General features: G+C 38.7%; 1 protein-coding gene across 2 annotated transcripts in view; it reads right to left on the bottom strand.

Moving 5' to 3' along the window:
- GAS2 (growth arrest specific 2) overlaps nt 1-14274 on the bottom strand; it is a 121774-nt gene that overhangs the window by 25870 nt on the left and 81630 nt on the right. Inside the window, exon 7 of one of the 2 annotated variants that reach the window (XM_064288345.1) lies at nt 11823-11876. The exons of the other annotated variant lie outside the window; for it this stretch is intronic. Within the exon in view, the coding sequence (XP_064144415.1) occupies nt 11823-11876 (54 nt within the window). The remainder of the gene's footprint in view (nt 1-11822; nt 11877-14274) is intronic. 2 annotated transcript variants of the gene reach the window in all.

The following is a 14274-nucleotide window of genomic DNA, read 5'->3' on the forward strand; positions in this document are numbered from 1 at the left end:
GTCAAATGGGATAGTGTAAATCAAAGTACTTTGTAAACAGTCAGGCATTATATAAACATAAGCTGCTGTGCCTATTTTTTTCCTTTATTTTTAAACCGCACTTAACTCTCCTTTTCCATACTCTTTTGGACGTTAAATCCTCATAACGGGGCCAATAAGCAACATCATGATAGATGAAGAAAATACTGAAGTTGTCACGGATTTCATTTTACTTGGATCCACAATCAACGGCTGTGGAAGCATCAAGAAATCAAACGATGTATCGCACTGGGCAAATCTGCTGCAAAAGGCCTCTTTAAGGTGTTAAAAAGCACAGATGTCACTCTGAGAACTAAGATGTGCCTGACCCAAGCCATGGTATTTTCAGTCACCTCATATGCATGCAAAAGCTAAACAAGACTGAAGAATTGATGCCTTTGAGTCATGGTTGTTTATGAAGAACATTGAATATACCGTGGATTCCCAGAAAAATGAAAAAAATCTGTCTTGGAAGAAGTACAGTCAGAATGCTCTTTAGAAGTGAGGATGGTGAGACTTCGTCTCACATACTTTGGGTATGATATCAGGAGGGAGCAGGCCCGGGAGGAAGACATCATGCTGGTAAAGTAGAAGTTCAGAAAAAAAAGGGGAAGACCCTCAGTGAGATGGATTGACACAGTGGCTACAAGAGTGGGCTCACACAGCAACTGTGAGGATGGTGCAGGACTGGGCAGTGTTTCATTCTGTTGTACATAGGGTCACTATGAGTCAGAACTGATTTGATGTCATCTAACAACAACAACAAAGGCTTAGATAGATGATTAAATGAGATGTAGGCAGAAGAGTCAAGTAATAGTTTCTAGGAGCTTTCCTTAAGTGGCACATCCACTCTGTCCCTTCTTTATCCTTTCCTCCATCATTCTGCCTGGGGCATGCAGCCGCCTTGGACCATCTATTTAAGACCCACCACCAGCAAAGGCAGAGTGGTGAGCTTGAAGAGCACTTGGTCCCTGAAGACGTTGAGGAACAAAGGCATCAAACCAGCCCTGGGCTTTCATGATGGAGAAATAAACTTATATCTTCTTTAAGTCACTGCTACTTTGTTTTTGTTTTGTTTTGTTGTCTATTACTCACAGCTAATTCTAATCCCACATAATGAATTACTTTTCCACATCTTTGTTTTCATAGTTCCTCAACTTTCAAAAGTGCTGTATTACATCTCAACATCTATTTATTCTGCTCAATCCATTGATCAATACTTATTAAATAATCCTCAAATGTTAGGCAATGTACTGGAGAGCCCATTGTACTGGGAGATATCACTGAAGATCTCCAACACAAGTCCTATCCTTATCACTCTTAATAGTGAAGAATGGAAGGAAACTCACCAAAAAGTAATTCCAATGTTATGAATGTCTTGAAGGAGAAGTACAAGGTGTTCGTGATCAGTATCCTTTAACAGACAAACCTAATATAACAGGGGCCAATATGGGAAGGTTTGCTGAAGGAAGGACATTGGGAGTAACAACTAAGAATGACACAAGTTAGTTAGGCAATAGTCAGAGAAAAGAGGTACATTCCAGAGAGAGCAACCAGTATTTCCAAAGACCCTCTGGCAGGAAACAGAATAATATGTTGAAAGAAGAGAAGTCCTATAAAGGTAGAACAGAGCAGGGAGACCCCGGAGATAAGTACTCAGGCAGGCATGGTACCAGGATTATCTCTACATTCTCTACTGTCTCCACATCACCTTCAAAACTAGGGGGATACAGCACAAAACAAGATGGGCAACTAGTATGTACGAAGAGGAAAATTCTAGGGCCCTTTTTTCAGAATTATCTGTGGGTGAGGGGATAGATTTTAAACCAAAAACAGTCTTTCCCGATTCTAGTTTTTTTTTTTTTTTTTACCCAAAAAAGAAAAGCACTGACATTGAAAAAATATAATACTTAATGGGATCATTGTTTTTGTCCCAGTTTATGTAAGAATGAACAGAGAAAACTAAAATTTGCAAGTCATCCCTCTCAACAGAACACTTCTTGTTCCCTTCTGTTTCCTGTCCTTTCCATTAAAAAAAAAAAAAAAAAAAGAAGAAAGAAAGGAAAAAAAAAATCTCTCTTCTTTAACAGAAACAGGCTTCTTGGATTTTTTTGTTTCTTTGTTCCCTAAATAAAGAAAAATTAGTGGTGGCATTACACAGAACAAATGTGCACACACTTTAAGATGCTTCACGGTACTGAGAAGAGTTAGAAACAGCCTATTAAAGTAGTTAGGTGTCCTTCAGTTGATTTTCAACTCATAGCGATGCCATGTGACAGAGCAGAACAGCCCCTTGCAGTTTTCAAAGCTGTAATATTTACAGAAGCAGACTGCCACATCTTTCTCCCAGAGAGCAGCTGGTGGGTTCAAACTGCTGACCTTTCGATTAGCAGCTGAGCATTTAACCACTATGTCACCAGAGCTCCTTGTTATGCCACCAAACCCATTGCCATCGAGTTAATTTTTACCCATAGGACAGAGTAGAACTGCCCCATAGGGTTTTCAAGTCTGTGATCTTTACAGAAGCAGATTGTCACATCTTTCTCCTGTGGAGTGGCTGGTGAGTTTAAACCTCCAACTTTTCCATTAGCAGCAGAATGCTTTAACCACTGCACCACCAGGACTTCTTAAAACCTATAAATAGGATGAAATATTCCATGGAGGACACTAGAGGTCATGTTCCTTTTAAATCTGCTGTAATTTCCACCCACAGACTGGCAACCAAATATTACCATTCTAGGTGTACCTGACTAAATTGTCCCCATTTCCCAGAATTGTTCAAATATAAGATTAAAAAAATCCACTACTCCGCTCCTCATCTAAGCCAAGCTTTGTACTTGCTTTTCCTGTCATCTCTAAGCTGCTCCCTACTCTTCCCAAGGCTGGCTCCCTCTCATCACTTAGGTCTCACATGCATCACCTCTTTGGAGAGACCGTCCCTTAAATTTCTCCCTAAAGTAACCTGTTCTGAGCCCCATTGCTGTATACTGCATCAAGCTGTTTCCTTCCAGCATTCATCAAATCCAAAATCACCTTGTATATATGCTTGCTGGAAAAGAACCTGTCTTGACTGGAATGTGTAAAGGCAGGAACCTTGTCTTATTTACCACTGTGTTTTCAGGAGCTAGAAAAGAATTTCTGGTGTGTCTGCTGAATGAACAAATGATCGGCCCTCTAAAATGAGTATTATTATAATCACATTACAGATGAGTCACAGAGATGTTAAATAACTTCATCAAGGCTATGTAGCAAATCAACGGCAGAATCACTTGACCTTGGAAACTCCTTTAAGCTATAAAAATTTCTTCTCTTCCCAACGAAACTTTTTGGGAAAAAAAGTAATTTCTAATAAGAAGATCTTCATTCTCAAAATTCTAGGTTCTTTTTTTTATATTTCATTAATCCATCCAAATCAACCCTGAAATTACTACTCATATTATCCACCTTCTTTCTTTCCATTCTGTCTCAACATTTTAATATTTTTATCATATGCAAGCCCTGGTGGCATAGTGGTTAAGAGCTCAGCAGTTCGAATCCACCAGCTCCTCCTTGGAAACCCTTGGGGCAGTTCTACTCTGTCCCATAGAGTCACTATGAGTCAGAATCGACTTGACAGCAATGGGTTTTGGGGTTTTGGTTTATTATATGGACAATTGGAATTGTCTCTTCATTGGTTGCATTGCCTTTAGTCTCTTCCTTCTCCAATCTGTAGTTCTACATACAAACCTTTAAGAGACTGATTTTTTATACTTCAATTTAACCATCCTAATTTGCTTCCTCAACACATTCAATTGCTGACTAATGCCTTTGGTTAAAATGCAAATTTTTAACTCTCCATAATCACCTCCAACCTACCTTGCTCACTTTATCACCTACATAAACTCCAGCCAAACTGGCCCCGTCACTGTTCAAACATCCCTTACGTTTTTTCTATTCTGTCATGCTTACTCCACAGTCATATCTCGTACCTTGCTCAAGACACTGGTGAATTTCTAACTACTTTTTGAAAGATTTGCAGATAAATCCATTGCACATTGACCTCACCTATCTTTGATTTTACCAGTTCCTAGACTAGTGCCCAGCTTATCATAGGTACTCAGTAAATCTTTATCAAATGAATTAATGAATCTATATAGTCTAAACCATGCTCTGTGTTATAGTACTTTTTGTTTTGTTTTGTTTTACTCAAGTTATTAGTATTCTTAAATCTCTGATCTTCCCAAATGGATTCTTTGAGGAAGGAAGCCATGACCCCATTCAGCATCTTACACCAGGAGGTAATAACTAATGTCTAGCAGATTATCCCCCATACTTTAACCAAGTAAGCCAAAACTCACATATTGTTATCAATAACCTTTTACTCTTGGATACTGTATGGCACAGGATCCAGTAACAACTACACATAAAGCAATGAACTCTACAGATCTTATCGAAAAGACCACTTGATTTAGTAGATCCTTCTTTTTTTCTTCAGTTAAATATTTTCCATATAGCCAAGTTCCTATGCACTGATGGATTATGAAAGCAAAATATTGGTTTAAGCCATTTCTTGTTGGAATCCAAACTGTATTTTTAAATAACTTTTCTAGTCCTTTTGAGATTATAATCCAATAGTTAAGGTGTGCCAACTACATTTAAAAAAAAAAAATGTTGCAGCCAGTTGACTCCAACTTGTAAACTCCATGTGTATGACAGCAGAACTGTGCTCCAAAAGGTTTTCAATGGCTGATTTTTTGGAAGTAGATTGTCAGGCCTTTCTTCTGTGGCACCTCTGGGTGGACTTGAACTTCTAATCCTTTGGGTTAGCAGCTGAGCACATTAACTATTTGCACCACCCATGGACTCTGCCAACTACATCAGAACAACATATTAGATAATCAGGACAGAAACTAGAATATAACATCGTCCATGCACACCAGGGTGACATATGCAAAAGGCAGCATACTCAAATGGCATACAGAACAATGTCTATTTTCCCAGTGCAAAGTGAGTATCATTATTTAATAAATGTCATGGAAATTCAGAGGGAAGTATGAATTAATGAAGACTGGGGCACTAATTTTTTTGCGGGGGGAGCACTGTAAATCAAAATGGACTTGATGGCAACGGGTTTGGTTTTGGTTTGGAGCATTAAGAGAAGATATCATGTAAGACTCTCTTCAACAACAGTGCAACAAATATTGAGTCTCATCATGCCAGGCCTGTACTATTTGGCCTCTGCCTTCTATAAGCTTGTAATCTATAACTTATCCTCATAAAAAAAAAAAAACACAATTCAACCCATAACAGGAACCCTATGGGACAGTTCTACTCTGTCCTGTAGGATTGCTGTAACTCAGAATCGATGGCAACAGGTTTTGGTTTTTTCCAAGTTTTTGACCACCCAGCCAAGCTGTTAGCAACTCCCTGTGAATCAGTGTGGATCAATACTTTGGGCCATATCACATTCTAGACAAGATAGGTAATCAGACATATTATAGTTTGAAGATCCACTCACCAGGAGGTTTATCTTTACCGCCCTCCAGTCTCATCACTGCACAGGCTTAGCTTTACATAAAATTTTAAAGGAAAGATAAATAGATGATATTGAAAACTCACTCTTTAATCACATGGATATTGATTTAATCCATTCATAAGGAAGTCTTCCCCAACCTTTCTACCCCAAGCAGCCACACCCAAGCCCTGTCTTCCACATAACCTATTCTGTCTTCTTTCTAGCTTTTATTAGTACTTGAGGTGAGCTTATTTATTGGTCTATTTCAGGGATCTGCAAACTAAAGCCTGTAGAACAAATATGACCCACTGACTGGTTTTGTAAATAAAGTTTTTATGGGAAGACAACTCTGATCATTCATTACATATCGTCTATGGCTACTTTCTTTCTAAAACAATGGAGTTAAGCAGTCATGACAGAGACTCAATAGCCTAAATAGTCTAGAATATTTAGAATATTTATTTGATGCTGTACTTTTTGACCCTTGGTCTATGTATTTGTTGTTTGTCTCCCCACTCCCAGAATATAAAAAGAGTCAAAAAAAGGAGACTGTTTTGTTGTATGGTACATCCCAACAGCAGTGCCTGACACACAGTAGGCACATAGTATCTGTTACTGACTGGCCTCACAGACTAGATAAGAAAAGGTAAACTACATTAACTTGTACCCAAAGATCTAGACTCAACAACACATCTGTTATCAGTACGTTTTAGGTATATATGTAATGAACTCATGCAAAGAAATTTGCAAATAGCCAAAGAATACCCTGGGGAGATTGTTGGCCCAATGAAGGTTCATCATGAAATGCCTTGGTCTCACTGATGCACTTATATGGGACCAACCACTATATGTTTTACAGCCCTGCTATGCTAAACGAGACATGTACTAAATCACCGCGCAGACTTGGAACTGAGAAGCTGGGTAATATCTGGAGAATAAGAGCTTACAGTAACAGATTTCTAAAAACTTGTTGATAGGAGCACCAGCCCATGCCTTTTTATTAATTTACTTCACTCTGGTCAATTGATATTACCCAGAGATTTAAAAAAAAAAAAAAAAAAAACTAGCTATAAAATATAAAAATACCATTTCCCATCATTCTTTTTTGTTTCCATGAGTAATCTACAATTTCATTCTATGTAAAATTCTCACCAAAGAAACCTCTTATTAACAAGTGGAAATTCTGACCTATTGAAACCAAGCCAATTCTTCAATGCCAGGCAGATGTTTCAGAATAAGCCAAAATCAACATGTTGCTTTTCAGTTTTTCTGCTTAAGGGGCAAAGATTAATTTAACAGTGTTTCAATTTTAAATAATCTATACACCAAGAGAGAGTCCCTGCATGGTGAAAATGGGTAATAGTTCGGCTCCTAACTAAAAGGTTGGAGGTTTGAGTCCATCCAGAGGCACCTCAAAAGAAAGGCCTGGTAATCTACTTCTAAAAAATCAGCCACTGAACATCCGACGGACCACAGTTCTGCTCTGATACATATGAGGTTACCAGGAGTCAGAAATGACGCCATAGCAACGGGCATACACCAAGATAGAGAGCCTCACCCGGGAGATCACAGTACATCATGTACTGGAATTTCTATCTGACAGGTCTCCAGGCTGAGCTGTCACTGTCATGATCCACCCCCCATCCCCCTCACCCCTGCAAGCCAATATGGTTTGAAGGCACTCCTCCAATGTTACACCCCTTCAGTCCATTCTCTATAATATGTTCTGATTTAAAACATAACATACTCATCCCTCTCCCCTTCTCAAAATTCTTCAGAAGCTCCATATTGCCTTCAGGTCAAAGTCAAACTCTCTCTCCCTCATAACAGATGGCTCTTTGTGTGCGTGCGTGGCCTCATGTCTCCTCTTGTCACACCAGCCTCTCATTGCTCCTTTCTCCCCTTGCTCTCTGTTCTGAAGGCTGCACTTCTGTTTTGAAGTGTTTTGCTCTATCTCTGTCTCCCTTAAATCTTCTTCTTCTCTGGTGCTTCTGGGCCTTTGTGCATGCTATTTCCTTTCTGATTCTGGTTGAAACACTTTCCCTCTACTCTTGGTTAAGGAGTCCTTGTGGCACAGTGATTAAGTGCTCAGCTGCTAACCAAAAGGTAGCAGTTTGAACCCACCAGCCAGCTCCACGGGAGGAAGATGTGGCGGTCTGCTTCTGTAAAGATTACAGCCTTGGAAACCTAGGGGCAGTTGCACTGTGTCCTACAGGGTCGCTGTAAGGTCACAGTGAGTCCGAATCTGCCCCACAGCAATGGGTTACTCTAATTTTAGCTAACATCTGCTTATTCCTTGAGTCTAAACTTGGATTTAACTTTCTTCTAAAAACCTTTCTTGATCCCTAAAGTTCAGATTAATAGAAAAGCCTCTGGAAAGGTAAAATCTATTGGGAACTCTAACCACAAATCTAATCCATGAAATGTATCTCACAAAAGATTAGTGAAAGATAGAGCTCTAGCTTAACCTTGATGTGTCCCCCAACATGATTATAATTCTTTGTTTTAATTTTTTACATATATATATAAAACACAAACACAAAAATATCAATTGCCATTGAGTCAGTTCCAACTCATTGTGACCCGTGTGTGTTGGAGTAGAACTGCACTCCGTAGGGTTGCCAATGGTTGTGATCTTTTGAAAGCAGATCTCCAGGCGTTTCTTCTGAAGTGCCTCTGGGTGGATTCAAACTGCCAGCTTTTCAGTTTGTACCTGAGCACTTAATCATTTTCTCCACCCATTTGCCAATTCAAGATTTTTCACGTGTACAATTAATAACAGTAATTACTTTGAGTAGGTTATACAAGCATCTCCAATATCTGTTGCCAAATTTTCCATCACCACAAACAGAAACTCAGTGCTTCCCGAACAATCTCTAAAGTCAATGTACAAAGTACTGCTTGAAGTACTCTCCCAACAATTTCACCTATGGGTCTCTTGTATTAACTGTCAAATGCTTTGCTACCAAAAACAAAACAAAACAAAACAAAAAACTCCTGGAATTAAATATGATAAAAAGTGTTTTGTTTAAAATATTACACTAAATACCTTTTAATTGAAAATATGAAAGCCCTTTACTTTAAAGGAATTAGAGATCATGGTTGAAGATAAGCCACTTGTGGTGCCAAAACCTAACAATATGAGAAAGCATTGGGCTATACTGGATACTTAGAATAATTTTGGAGATCATTGAGTATGAAATTCCACATAAGAGAAAAATGGAGCTATGATGTTTTACTGGGAATTTCTAGGCAATAAATATTGAGTGGAGGCATTTTAAATACATCAACACCTCTTTCACTAGCTTCAGGTTGTGTGGAAGCTGCGGTAATGTAAATGGTTAAAATGATGTTTACCATTTTTTTATAACCTGTTGTGGGAAAGGAAACCCTGGTGGCATAGTGGTTAAGTGCTACAGCTGCTAACCAAAGGTTCGGCAGTTCAAATCTGCCAGGTGCTCCTTGGAAACTCTATGGGACAGTTCTACTCTGTCCTATACGGTCGCTATGAGTCAGAATCGACTCGATGGCACTGGATTTGGTTTTTGGTTTTGTTGTCAGAAAAGAGCCAAGAGGTGGTATCTTGAGGGTGAAAAGAATTGATCTGAGAAGTGCAAACTTAAGTTCAGACCTGGCAGATCTTAAGGTGGTCTAAATAGGAGGGGATCAGATTGAGGTAAGACCCTGGAAGTAAGGAATGAAGAGGACTAGAGTATGAGTCCCATCCATGACTAGCTGTTGTAAATGAGGTGAGGAAAGCTAAAAATGGGGCACAGACTTGGGTAATGAAACTCTGAGGAACAAAGACAGCTTTGTAAACCACCCCAGCAAAAACCAGAAGGAACGTAAGGCTGACATTCCCTCAGAAAACAGTGTGAGACTAAAGTAGGACCACAAGCAGCAGGCTACAGCCCTCTGGAGAAGGGAGAATTAGGAGGTTGGTGCTGAGAAGCCCTCTGTTGACTCTAGGTATTTCAACCCTCAGATCTAAGATATGACAAACCTCCCAAACCCTGATTGCCACTTTCCAGGAAGCTTTTAGCACTCTCTCAGAACCTGCCAAGTTCAAGGGAGAAAGGAGAGACAACCCTGAAAGGCTTCGCACTCATTTGAGGCCCTCTATTTTTTATTGAGCCAGAGAAAAGCGAACTGATAGAAGCTCAGCTTCGAACTCTTTCTGCCTGCATCATAGGGTCTCTAAGAAATGCCTATGGGCATTGAGTCTTACTCCTGATTTAGTACAAGAGTCTTGCTCTTGATTCAGTTAGGAGAGTGCCAATGTTGTCATTTTATCTCTATCAAACAGAGAGAAAAACAAGGAACCAGTGTGTAGATTCCACCACCAAATTTGGCAAAGCGCCCTCCCCTCCTCTACTCATCTTCTTTGCAGAGGAAAGGAGGGAAGACAGGAAAAGAGAGAAGAAAACTCTGGGACAGTGTTTAGCATTCCCAGAGGTGGATTTGAATTCCCCCAAAAAGAACTAGCATAAAAGCTCCATTATAAGCCTCCGCTATAACGTCCATGATGCCTACTGAGATCAATCATGTAACTTCAGATATGCTCTTTAGACATTCATTCAAAAAGACAGAGAATCATGATTTAGATTATCAGATAATTACATTCCTGTCTTTTTAATACATATGTTCTTTTAAAAGACACCCACCCACCCACTGCCATCGAGTCGATTCTGACTCATAGCAACCCTATAGGACAGGGTAGAACTGCCCCATAGAGATTCCAAGGAGTGCCTCGTGGATTCGAACTGCCAACCTTTTGGTTAGCAGCCGTAGCACTTAGCTTCTAAGCCACCAGGGTTTCCTTTAAAAAACACAGGAGAAGTTAAACCTTACTTTTAAGAGAAGCAAAGAGAGGTGAGGTAATTTTCAGAACACAGATACTCATATTTTTCGAACAAAGAAAACCTGCCAAGAAACATTTCCTTGAACCAAGTGACACCTGAATAACACAAAGGGAAACAAATTCCTAGCCAGCAAGAATAACTCAATCAACTTTGGTGATGAATGGGGTCAAGGGTGTCATAGTCAGATTAGCTCCATGGACTTAGGTTTCAAATTCATTTAATAGTTACTTGCTTCACTTATATATATGTATATATAATACATCTTTCAATAGGTCACAAGAAAAGTTATGTCTGGTGTTTCTGCCATCTAACTCAGTCACAGACTCAGGTTTCCTATGAATATATTTGCACATTCATTAAGGAAACTTTAGAAGGGACTTTTCAGGAACTCATGTCTTTACACTTTGTCAACTATTAATAGAGCTGACCAACTAAATTATTTTTATGTCAGAATAATCAGTAGTCCATAACTAATTATTTAAGTATCATCTTTGCAAAGAAATAAAGTTTACAGAGAAACTGTACCCTTAACATTTCTAATAGTTCTTTGAACACGGCACAGACTCATGTATTAGGTGAATGAACAAAGGATAAATTAATACATTTAGCAGTACTTTTTTAGAAGTCTAAATGAACTCTCATATTGTAGTTTAAAGGCATATTCACCCTGTTTAAAGCAGAATTTATAAAGTGGGGTTTTTCTAGTATTTTTTTTTTTTTAATTTCTATGTAACAGACAAGACTTACCCATGTACATGCTTTTTCTGGACTATTAGTCATATTTAAAAACTGAACCAATCATCTTGTGCACACTGGCAACCTCAGAACCTCAAGTTCAAATCCCGTCCCATTCTTATCCCCTTTGACCTTTACTGTACTGGAATAATAAATTACAAGTGTTAGTTGAAGCACTGCTGGTACATCTGGAAGGCTGTGTGTGATGTCAGGAGCAGAAATTTGGCTGGGACTCCTAAGGTTCCATCCGTGTTAAACCACAAAGGGCACTTCGTGCAATGGGAGTAGAATGGAAACATTCTGAAATTACACGGTGCTTCATTTTTATCCCATATTATTTTAAATACTTTAAGGCAAAGGCCAAGATGATATTTCATATAGAAGCTAACACCAGGTTTATATTTTTGAACACTTTTGATAATAAGTTCAATGAAAGAAAACACTGGAGTGAATATGGAAATCGTGTTGAGAAAAAAGACAAAAATATTAGTTTACGGCTACCAACTACTCACAATAAGTCCCAGGTTGTCATTTTTGTAAAGCATTGCGGGAAAACCAAAGGAGAAACAGTGCATCAGTGCCTCACTGAAAACAAAAAACAATGCATAAAATGTCTACTTTTGGGTGCCCAACTTCCCTCATTTGATCGGATGCCAAGACTCCACAGTGAAAGCAAAGTGGAGAGGTTTTCCCTTAATTATTTAAGTAATTACCTTAAACGTCTGCTTTGCTTTGGCTGTGGAGACATAGTCACAACCATGAAGACCCTACTGAAACAAGAAGATATGATGTTCATAAAACGCTCTCCAACTCTATTCCAGAAAGGCACACAAACATTACCGAAACATGTAAACTATGATCTTTTGTGACAAGATTGCAGAATACACTCTCTTTAAAAACTTAAAATGAGAATGACTATTTTTATATTCCTTCATATCCTGTAGTGAAAACCTAAACCCAAAAAAGCAAACCTGTTGCCATCGAGCAGATTCTGATTCACAGCAACCCTAAAGGACAGAGTAAAACTGCCCCATAGGGTTTCCAGGGAGTGCCGTGGTGGATTCGAGCTGCCAACCTTTTGGTTAGGAGCCATAGCTCTTAACCACTATGCCACCAGGGTTTCCTTTTGTAGTGAAGAGGAGTTAAAAGGGGAGTTTTATTACATAATAATCTACACCAAGTGACACAGAAGCTGAGAACTGTAGACTGTGCTGGCGGTTAGCATTTTAAAACACAAATGTTAGGGTTATCTCTCTTCTAGGTTCTTTTGGTCTGTTCCTTGCTCAGAGGTCTTACTGTAAAAATAAGAGATAAATGTAAGGAAATAATTTTGTCAGGGATATAGGCATCAAATCTGTCTCTCAATTCTTTCTATGAAAGTCTAGAGAACATCTAATAAAGTTCTGAGAAAAACTGGGAAGTAAATGAAGTTTTTATTTTCAGTGTAAAACTACTTTTTTTTTGGAGGGGGGATATTCTGCCATCTTGTTCTGATTTCCCTGGTACCCACTCAGCTCACTCATGTTGTCACCTTGCTTTTATCTAACCCATTGCCGTCAAGTCGATTTCAACCAATAGTGACCCTATAGGACAGAGTAGAATTGCCCCACCGAGTGTCCAAGGAGCACTGGTGGATTGGAACTTCCAACCTTTTAGTTAGCAGCCAAGCTCTTAACCACTGCACCACCAGGGCTCCAACACATTGGAGGATGATGATAAATTAATGTTGTTAACTCTTTGTCTGAGAGTTACTGTTTTAGAAATGGATTCTTTAGACCTTATACCTAATGCCAAAGTTAGAGATTTGAAATCAGGCCTGCCCTTTACCTGCTTTCAAATGAGGCCTCAGAGAGACTATCTAATTAAATCTCTAACCCACTTAAACTATGAGGCTGGATTTCAGGAAAAATACGACAAATACCCTTCTTCAGAATGAAAGTTAGAGACTGTTAACCAAGGTATCAGTTTCCGGGAAAGGGAACAAATAAAATGTCGGAAGAGTTGCAGGGGTGAGGGGTACTGAGAGAGCCCTGTACATGGTGCTCTCTCAAATAATTTTAAATCTTTTCTATGGAGTTTGTAGTCCCCTAGAACTCATCTATGACACGAACTAGATTGTATGAAGTCTGTAATAGAGAGAAGGCATTTCTCCATATTTGGGAAGTCTGTTGGACAAGGTGTGAGTGTGGTGCTGGATGATAAGATGTTGGCAAGAGAAGCTGGCCTGCAAAAGAGATGGTGAAGTAACAGAAAGCTGTAGTTGGGAGAGGAATAGTGCCTTGAAGTAAGGATTTCATGTTGGGTTTTTTTTTTTTTTTTTTTTTTTAGGGAAACATGACAAATCTCACTGAATAACTTGCTGTTTCTAGTAACAGCAAGATTTTCATTATAAAGCAAATTGGGAGTGAACTATCCTAAGGCCATATTCATCCCCAAATTCTTATACTTTGTTTCTCCCAATATCTGCATAGAGAGTTCCTCAAGATCTTCATAGGCTTCTGGACTTGAATACAACATAAAACAACACAGAACCAAGCTTAAAATGAAAATATTAATACTAATTGGGACACATCATGCCAGTGAACTCCAGCTGGATGTGAATCAGTAGGGAAGACTTGCTGATTTACGTCATGAAGGCACCTGCTGGGTCGAAATTCATAATGCCAAGTATTGGAGGGGAAAATGCAAGTCGAGGTCCAAAATGACCAAGTCATACAGAAGTTTAACTCACTAAATTAATTTATAAGAGAGATAGCACTGAATCAGCGAGTTGTAATTTATTATAATGAATGTTCTAATGGCAAAATTTCCACCATGCTTGATTATATTCAATACAAATTCAAGATGGCCCCATTTGCCAAGTATATTTTCTAATGAATCTGGCTTTCATCCCGTTTATGTAACGTGAGCCCTTGGGAAAACTATATACAGTTTATAGTGATAGCTATTTCACAGGTTTATCCTTTGGCTGCTAGAAGATTCATCAATAATTCAAGAACATAACACATTAAGTGTATTTGTTCCATTTTCTTACTTTTTGCAAAAAGCAGTCACATTTATCTTATTAAAAATCATTCACATTTTATCAGCATAGAACATAAAAATCAAGAAATGCTTTTATTGGAATGAAAAAATGAAGAGAAAAATCTTCTAAACTTTGCAGTC

This window comes from Loxodonta africana, chromosome 7 (genome assembly GCF_030014295.1).
Source record: "Loxodonta africana isolate mLoxAfr1 chromosome 7, mLoxAfr1.hap2, whole genome shotgun sequence".
NCBI lineage: Eukaryota > Metazoa > Chordata > Mammalia > Proboscidea > Elephantidae > Loxodonta > Loxodonta africana.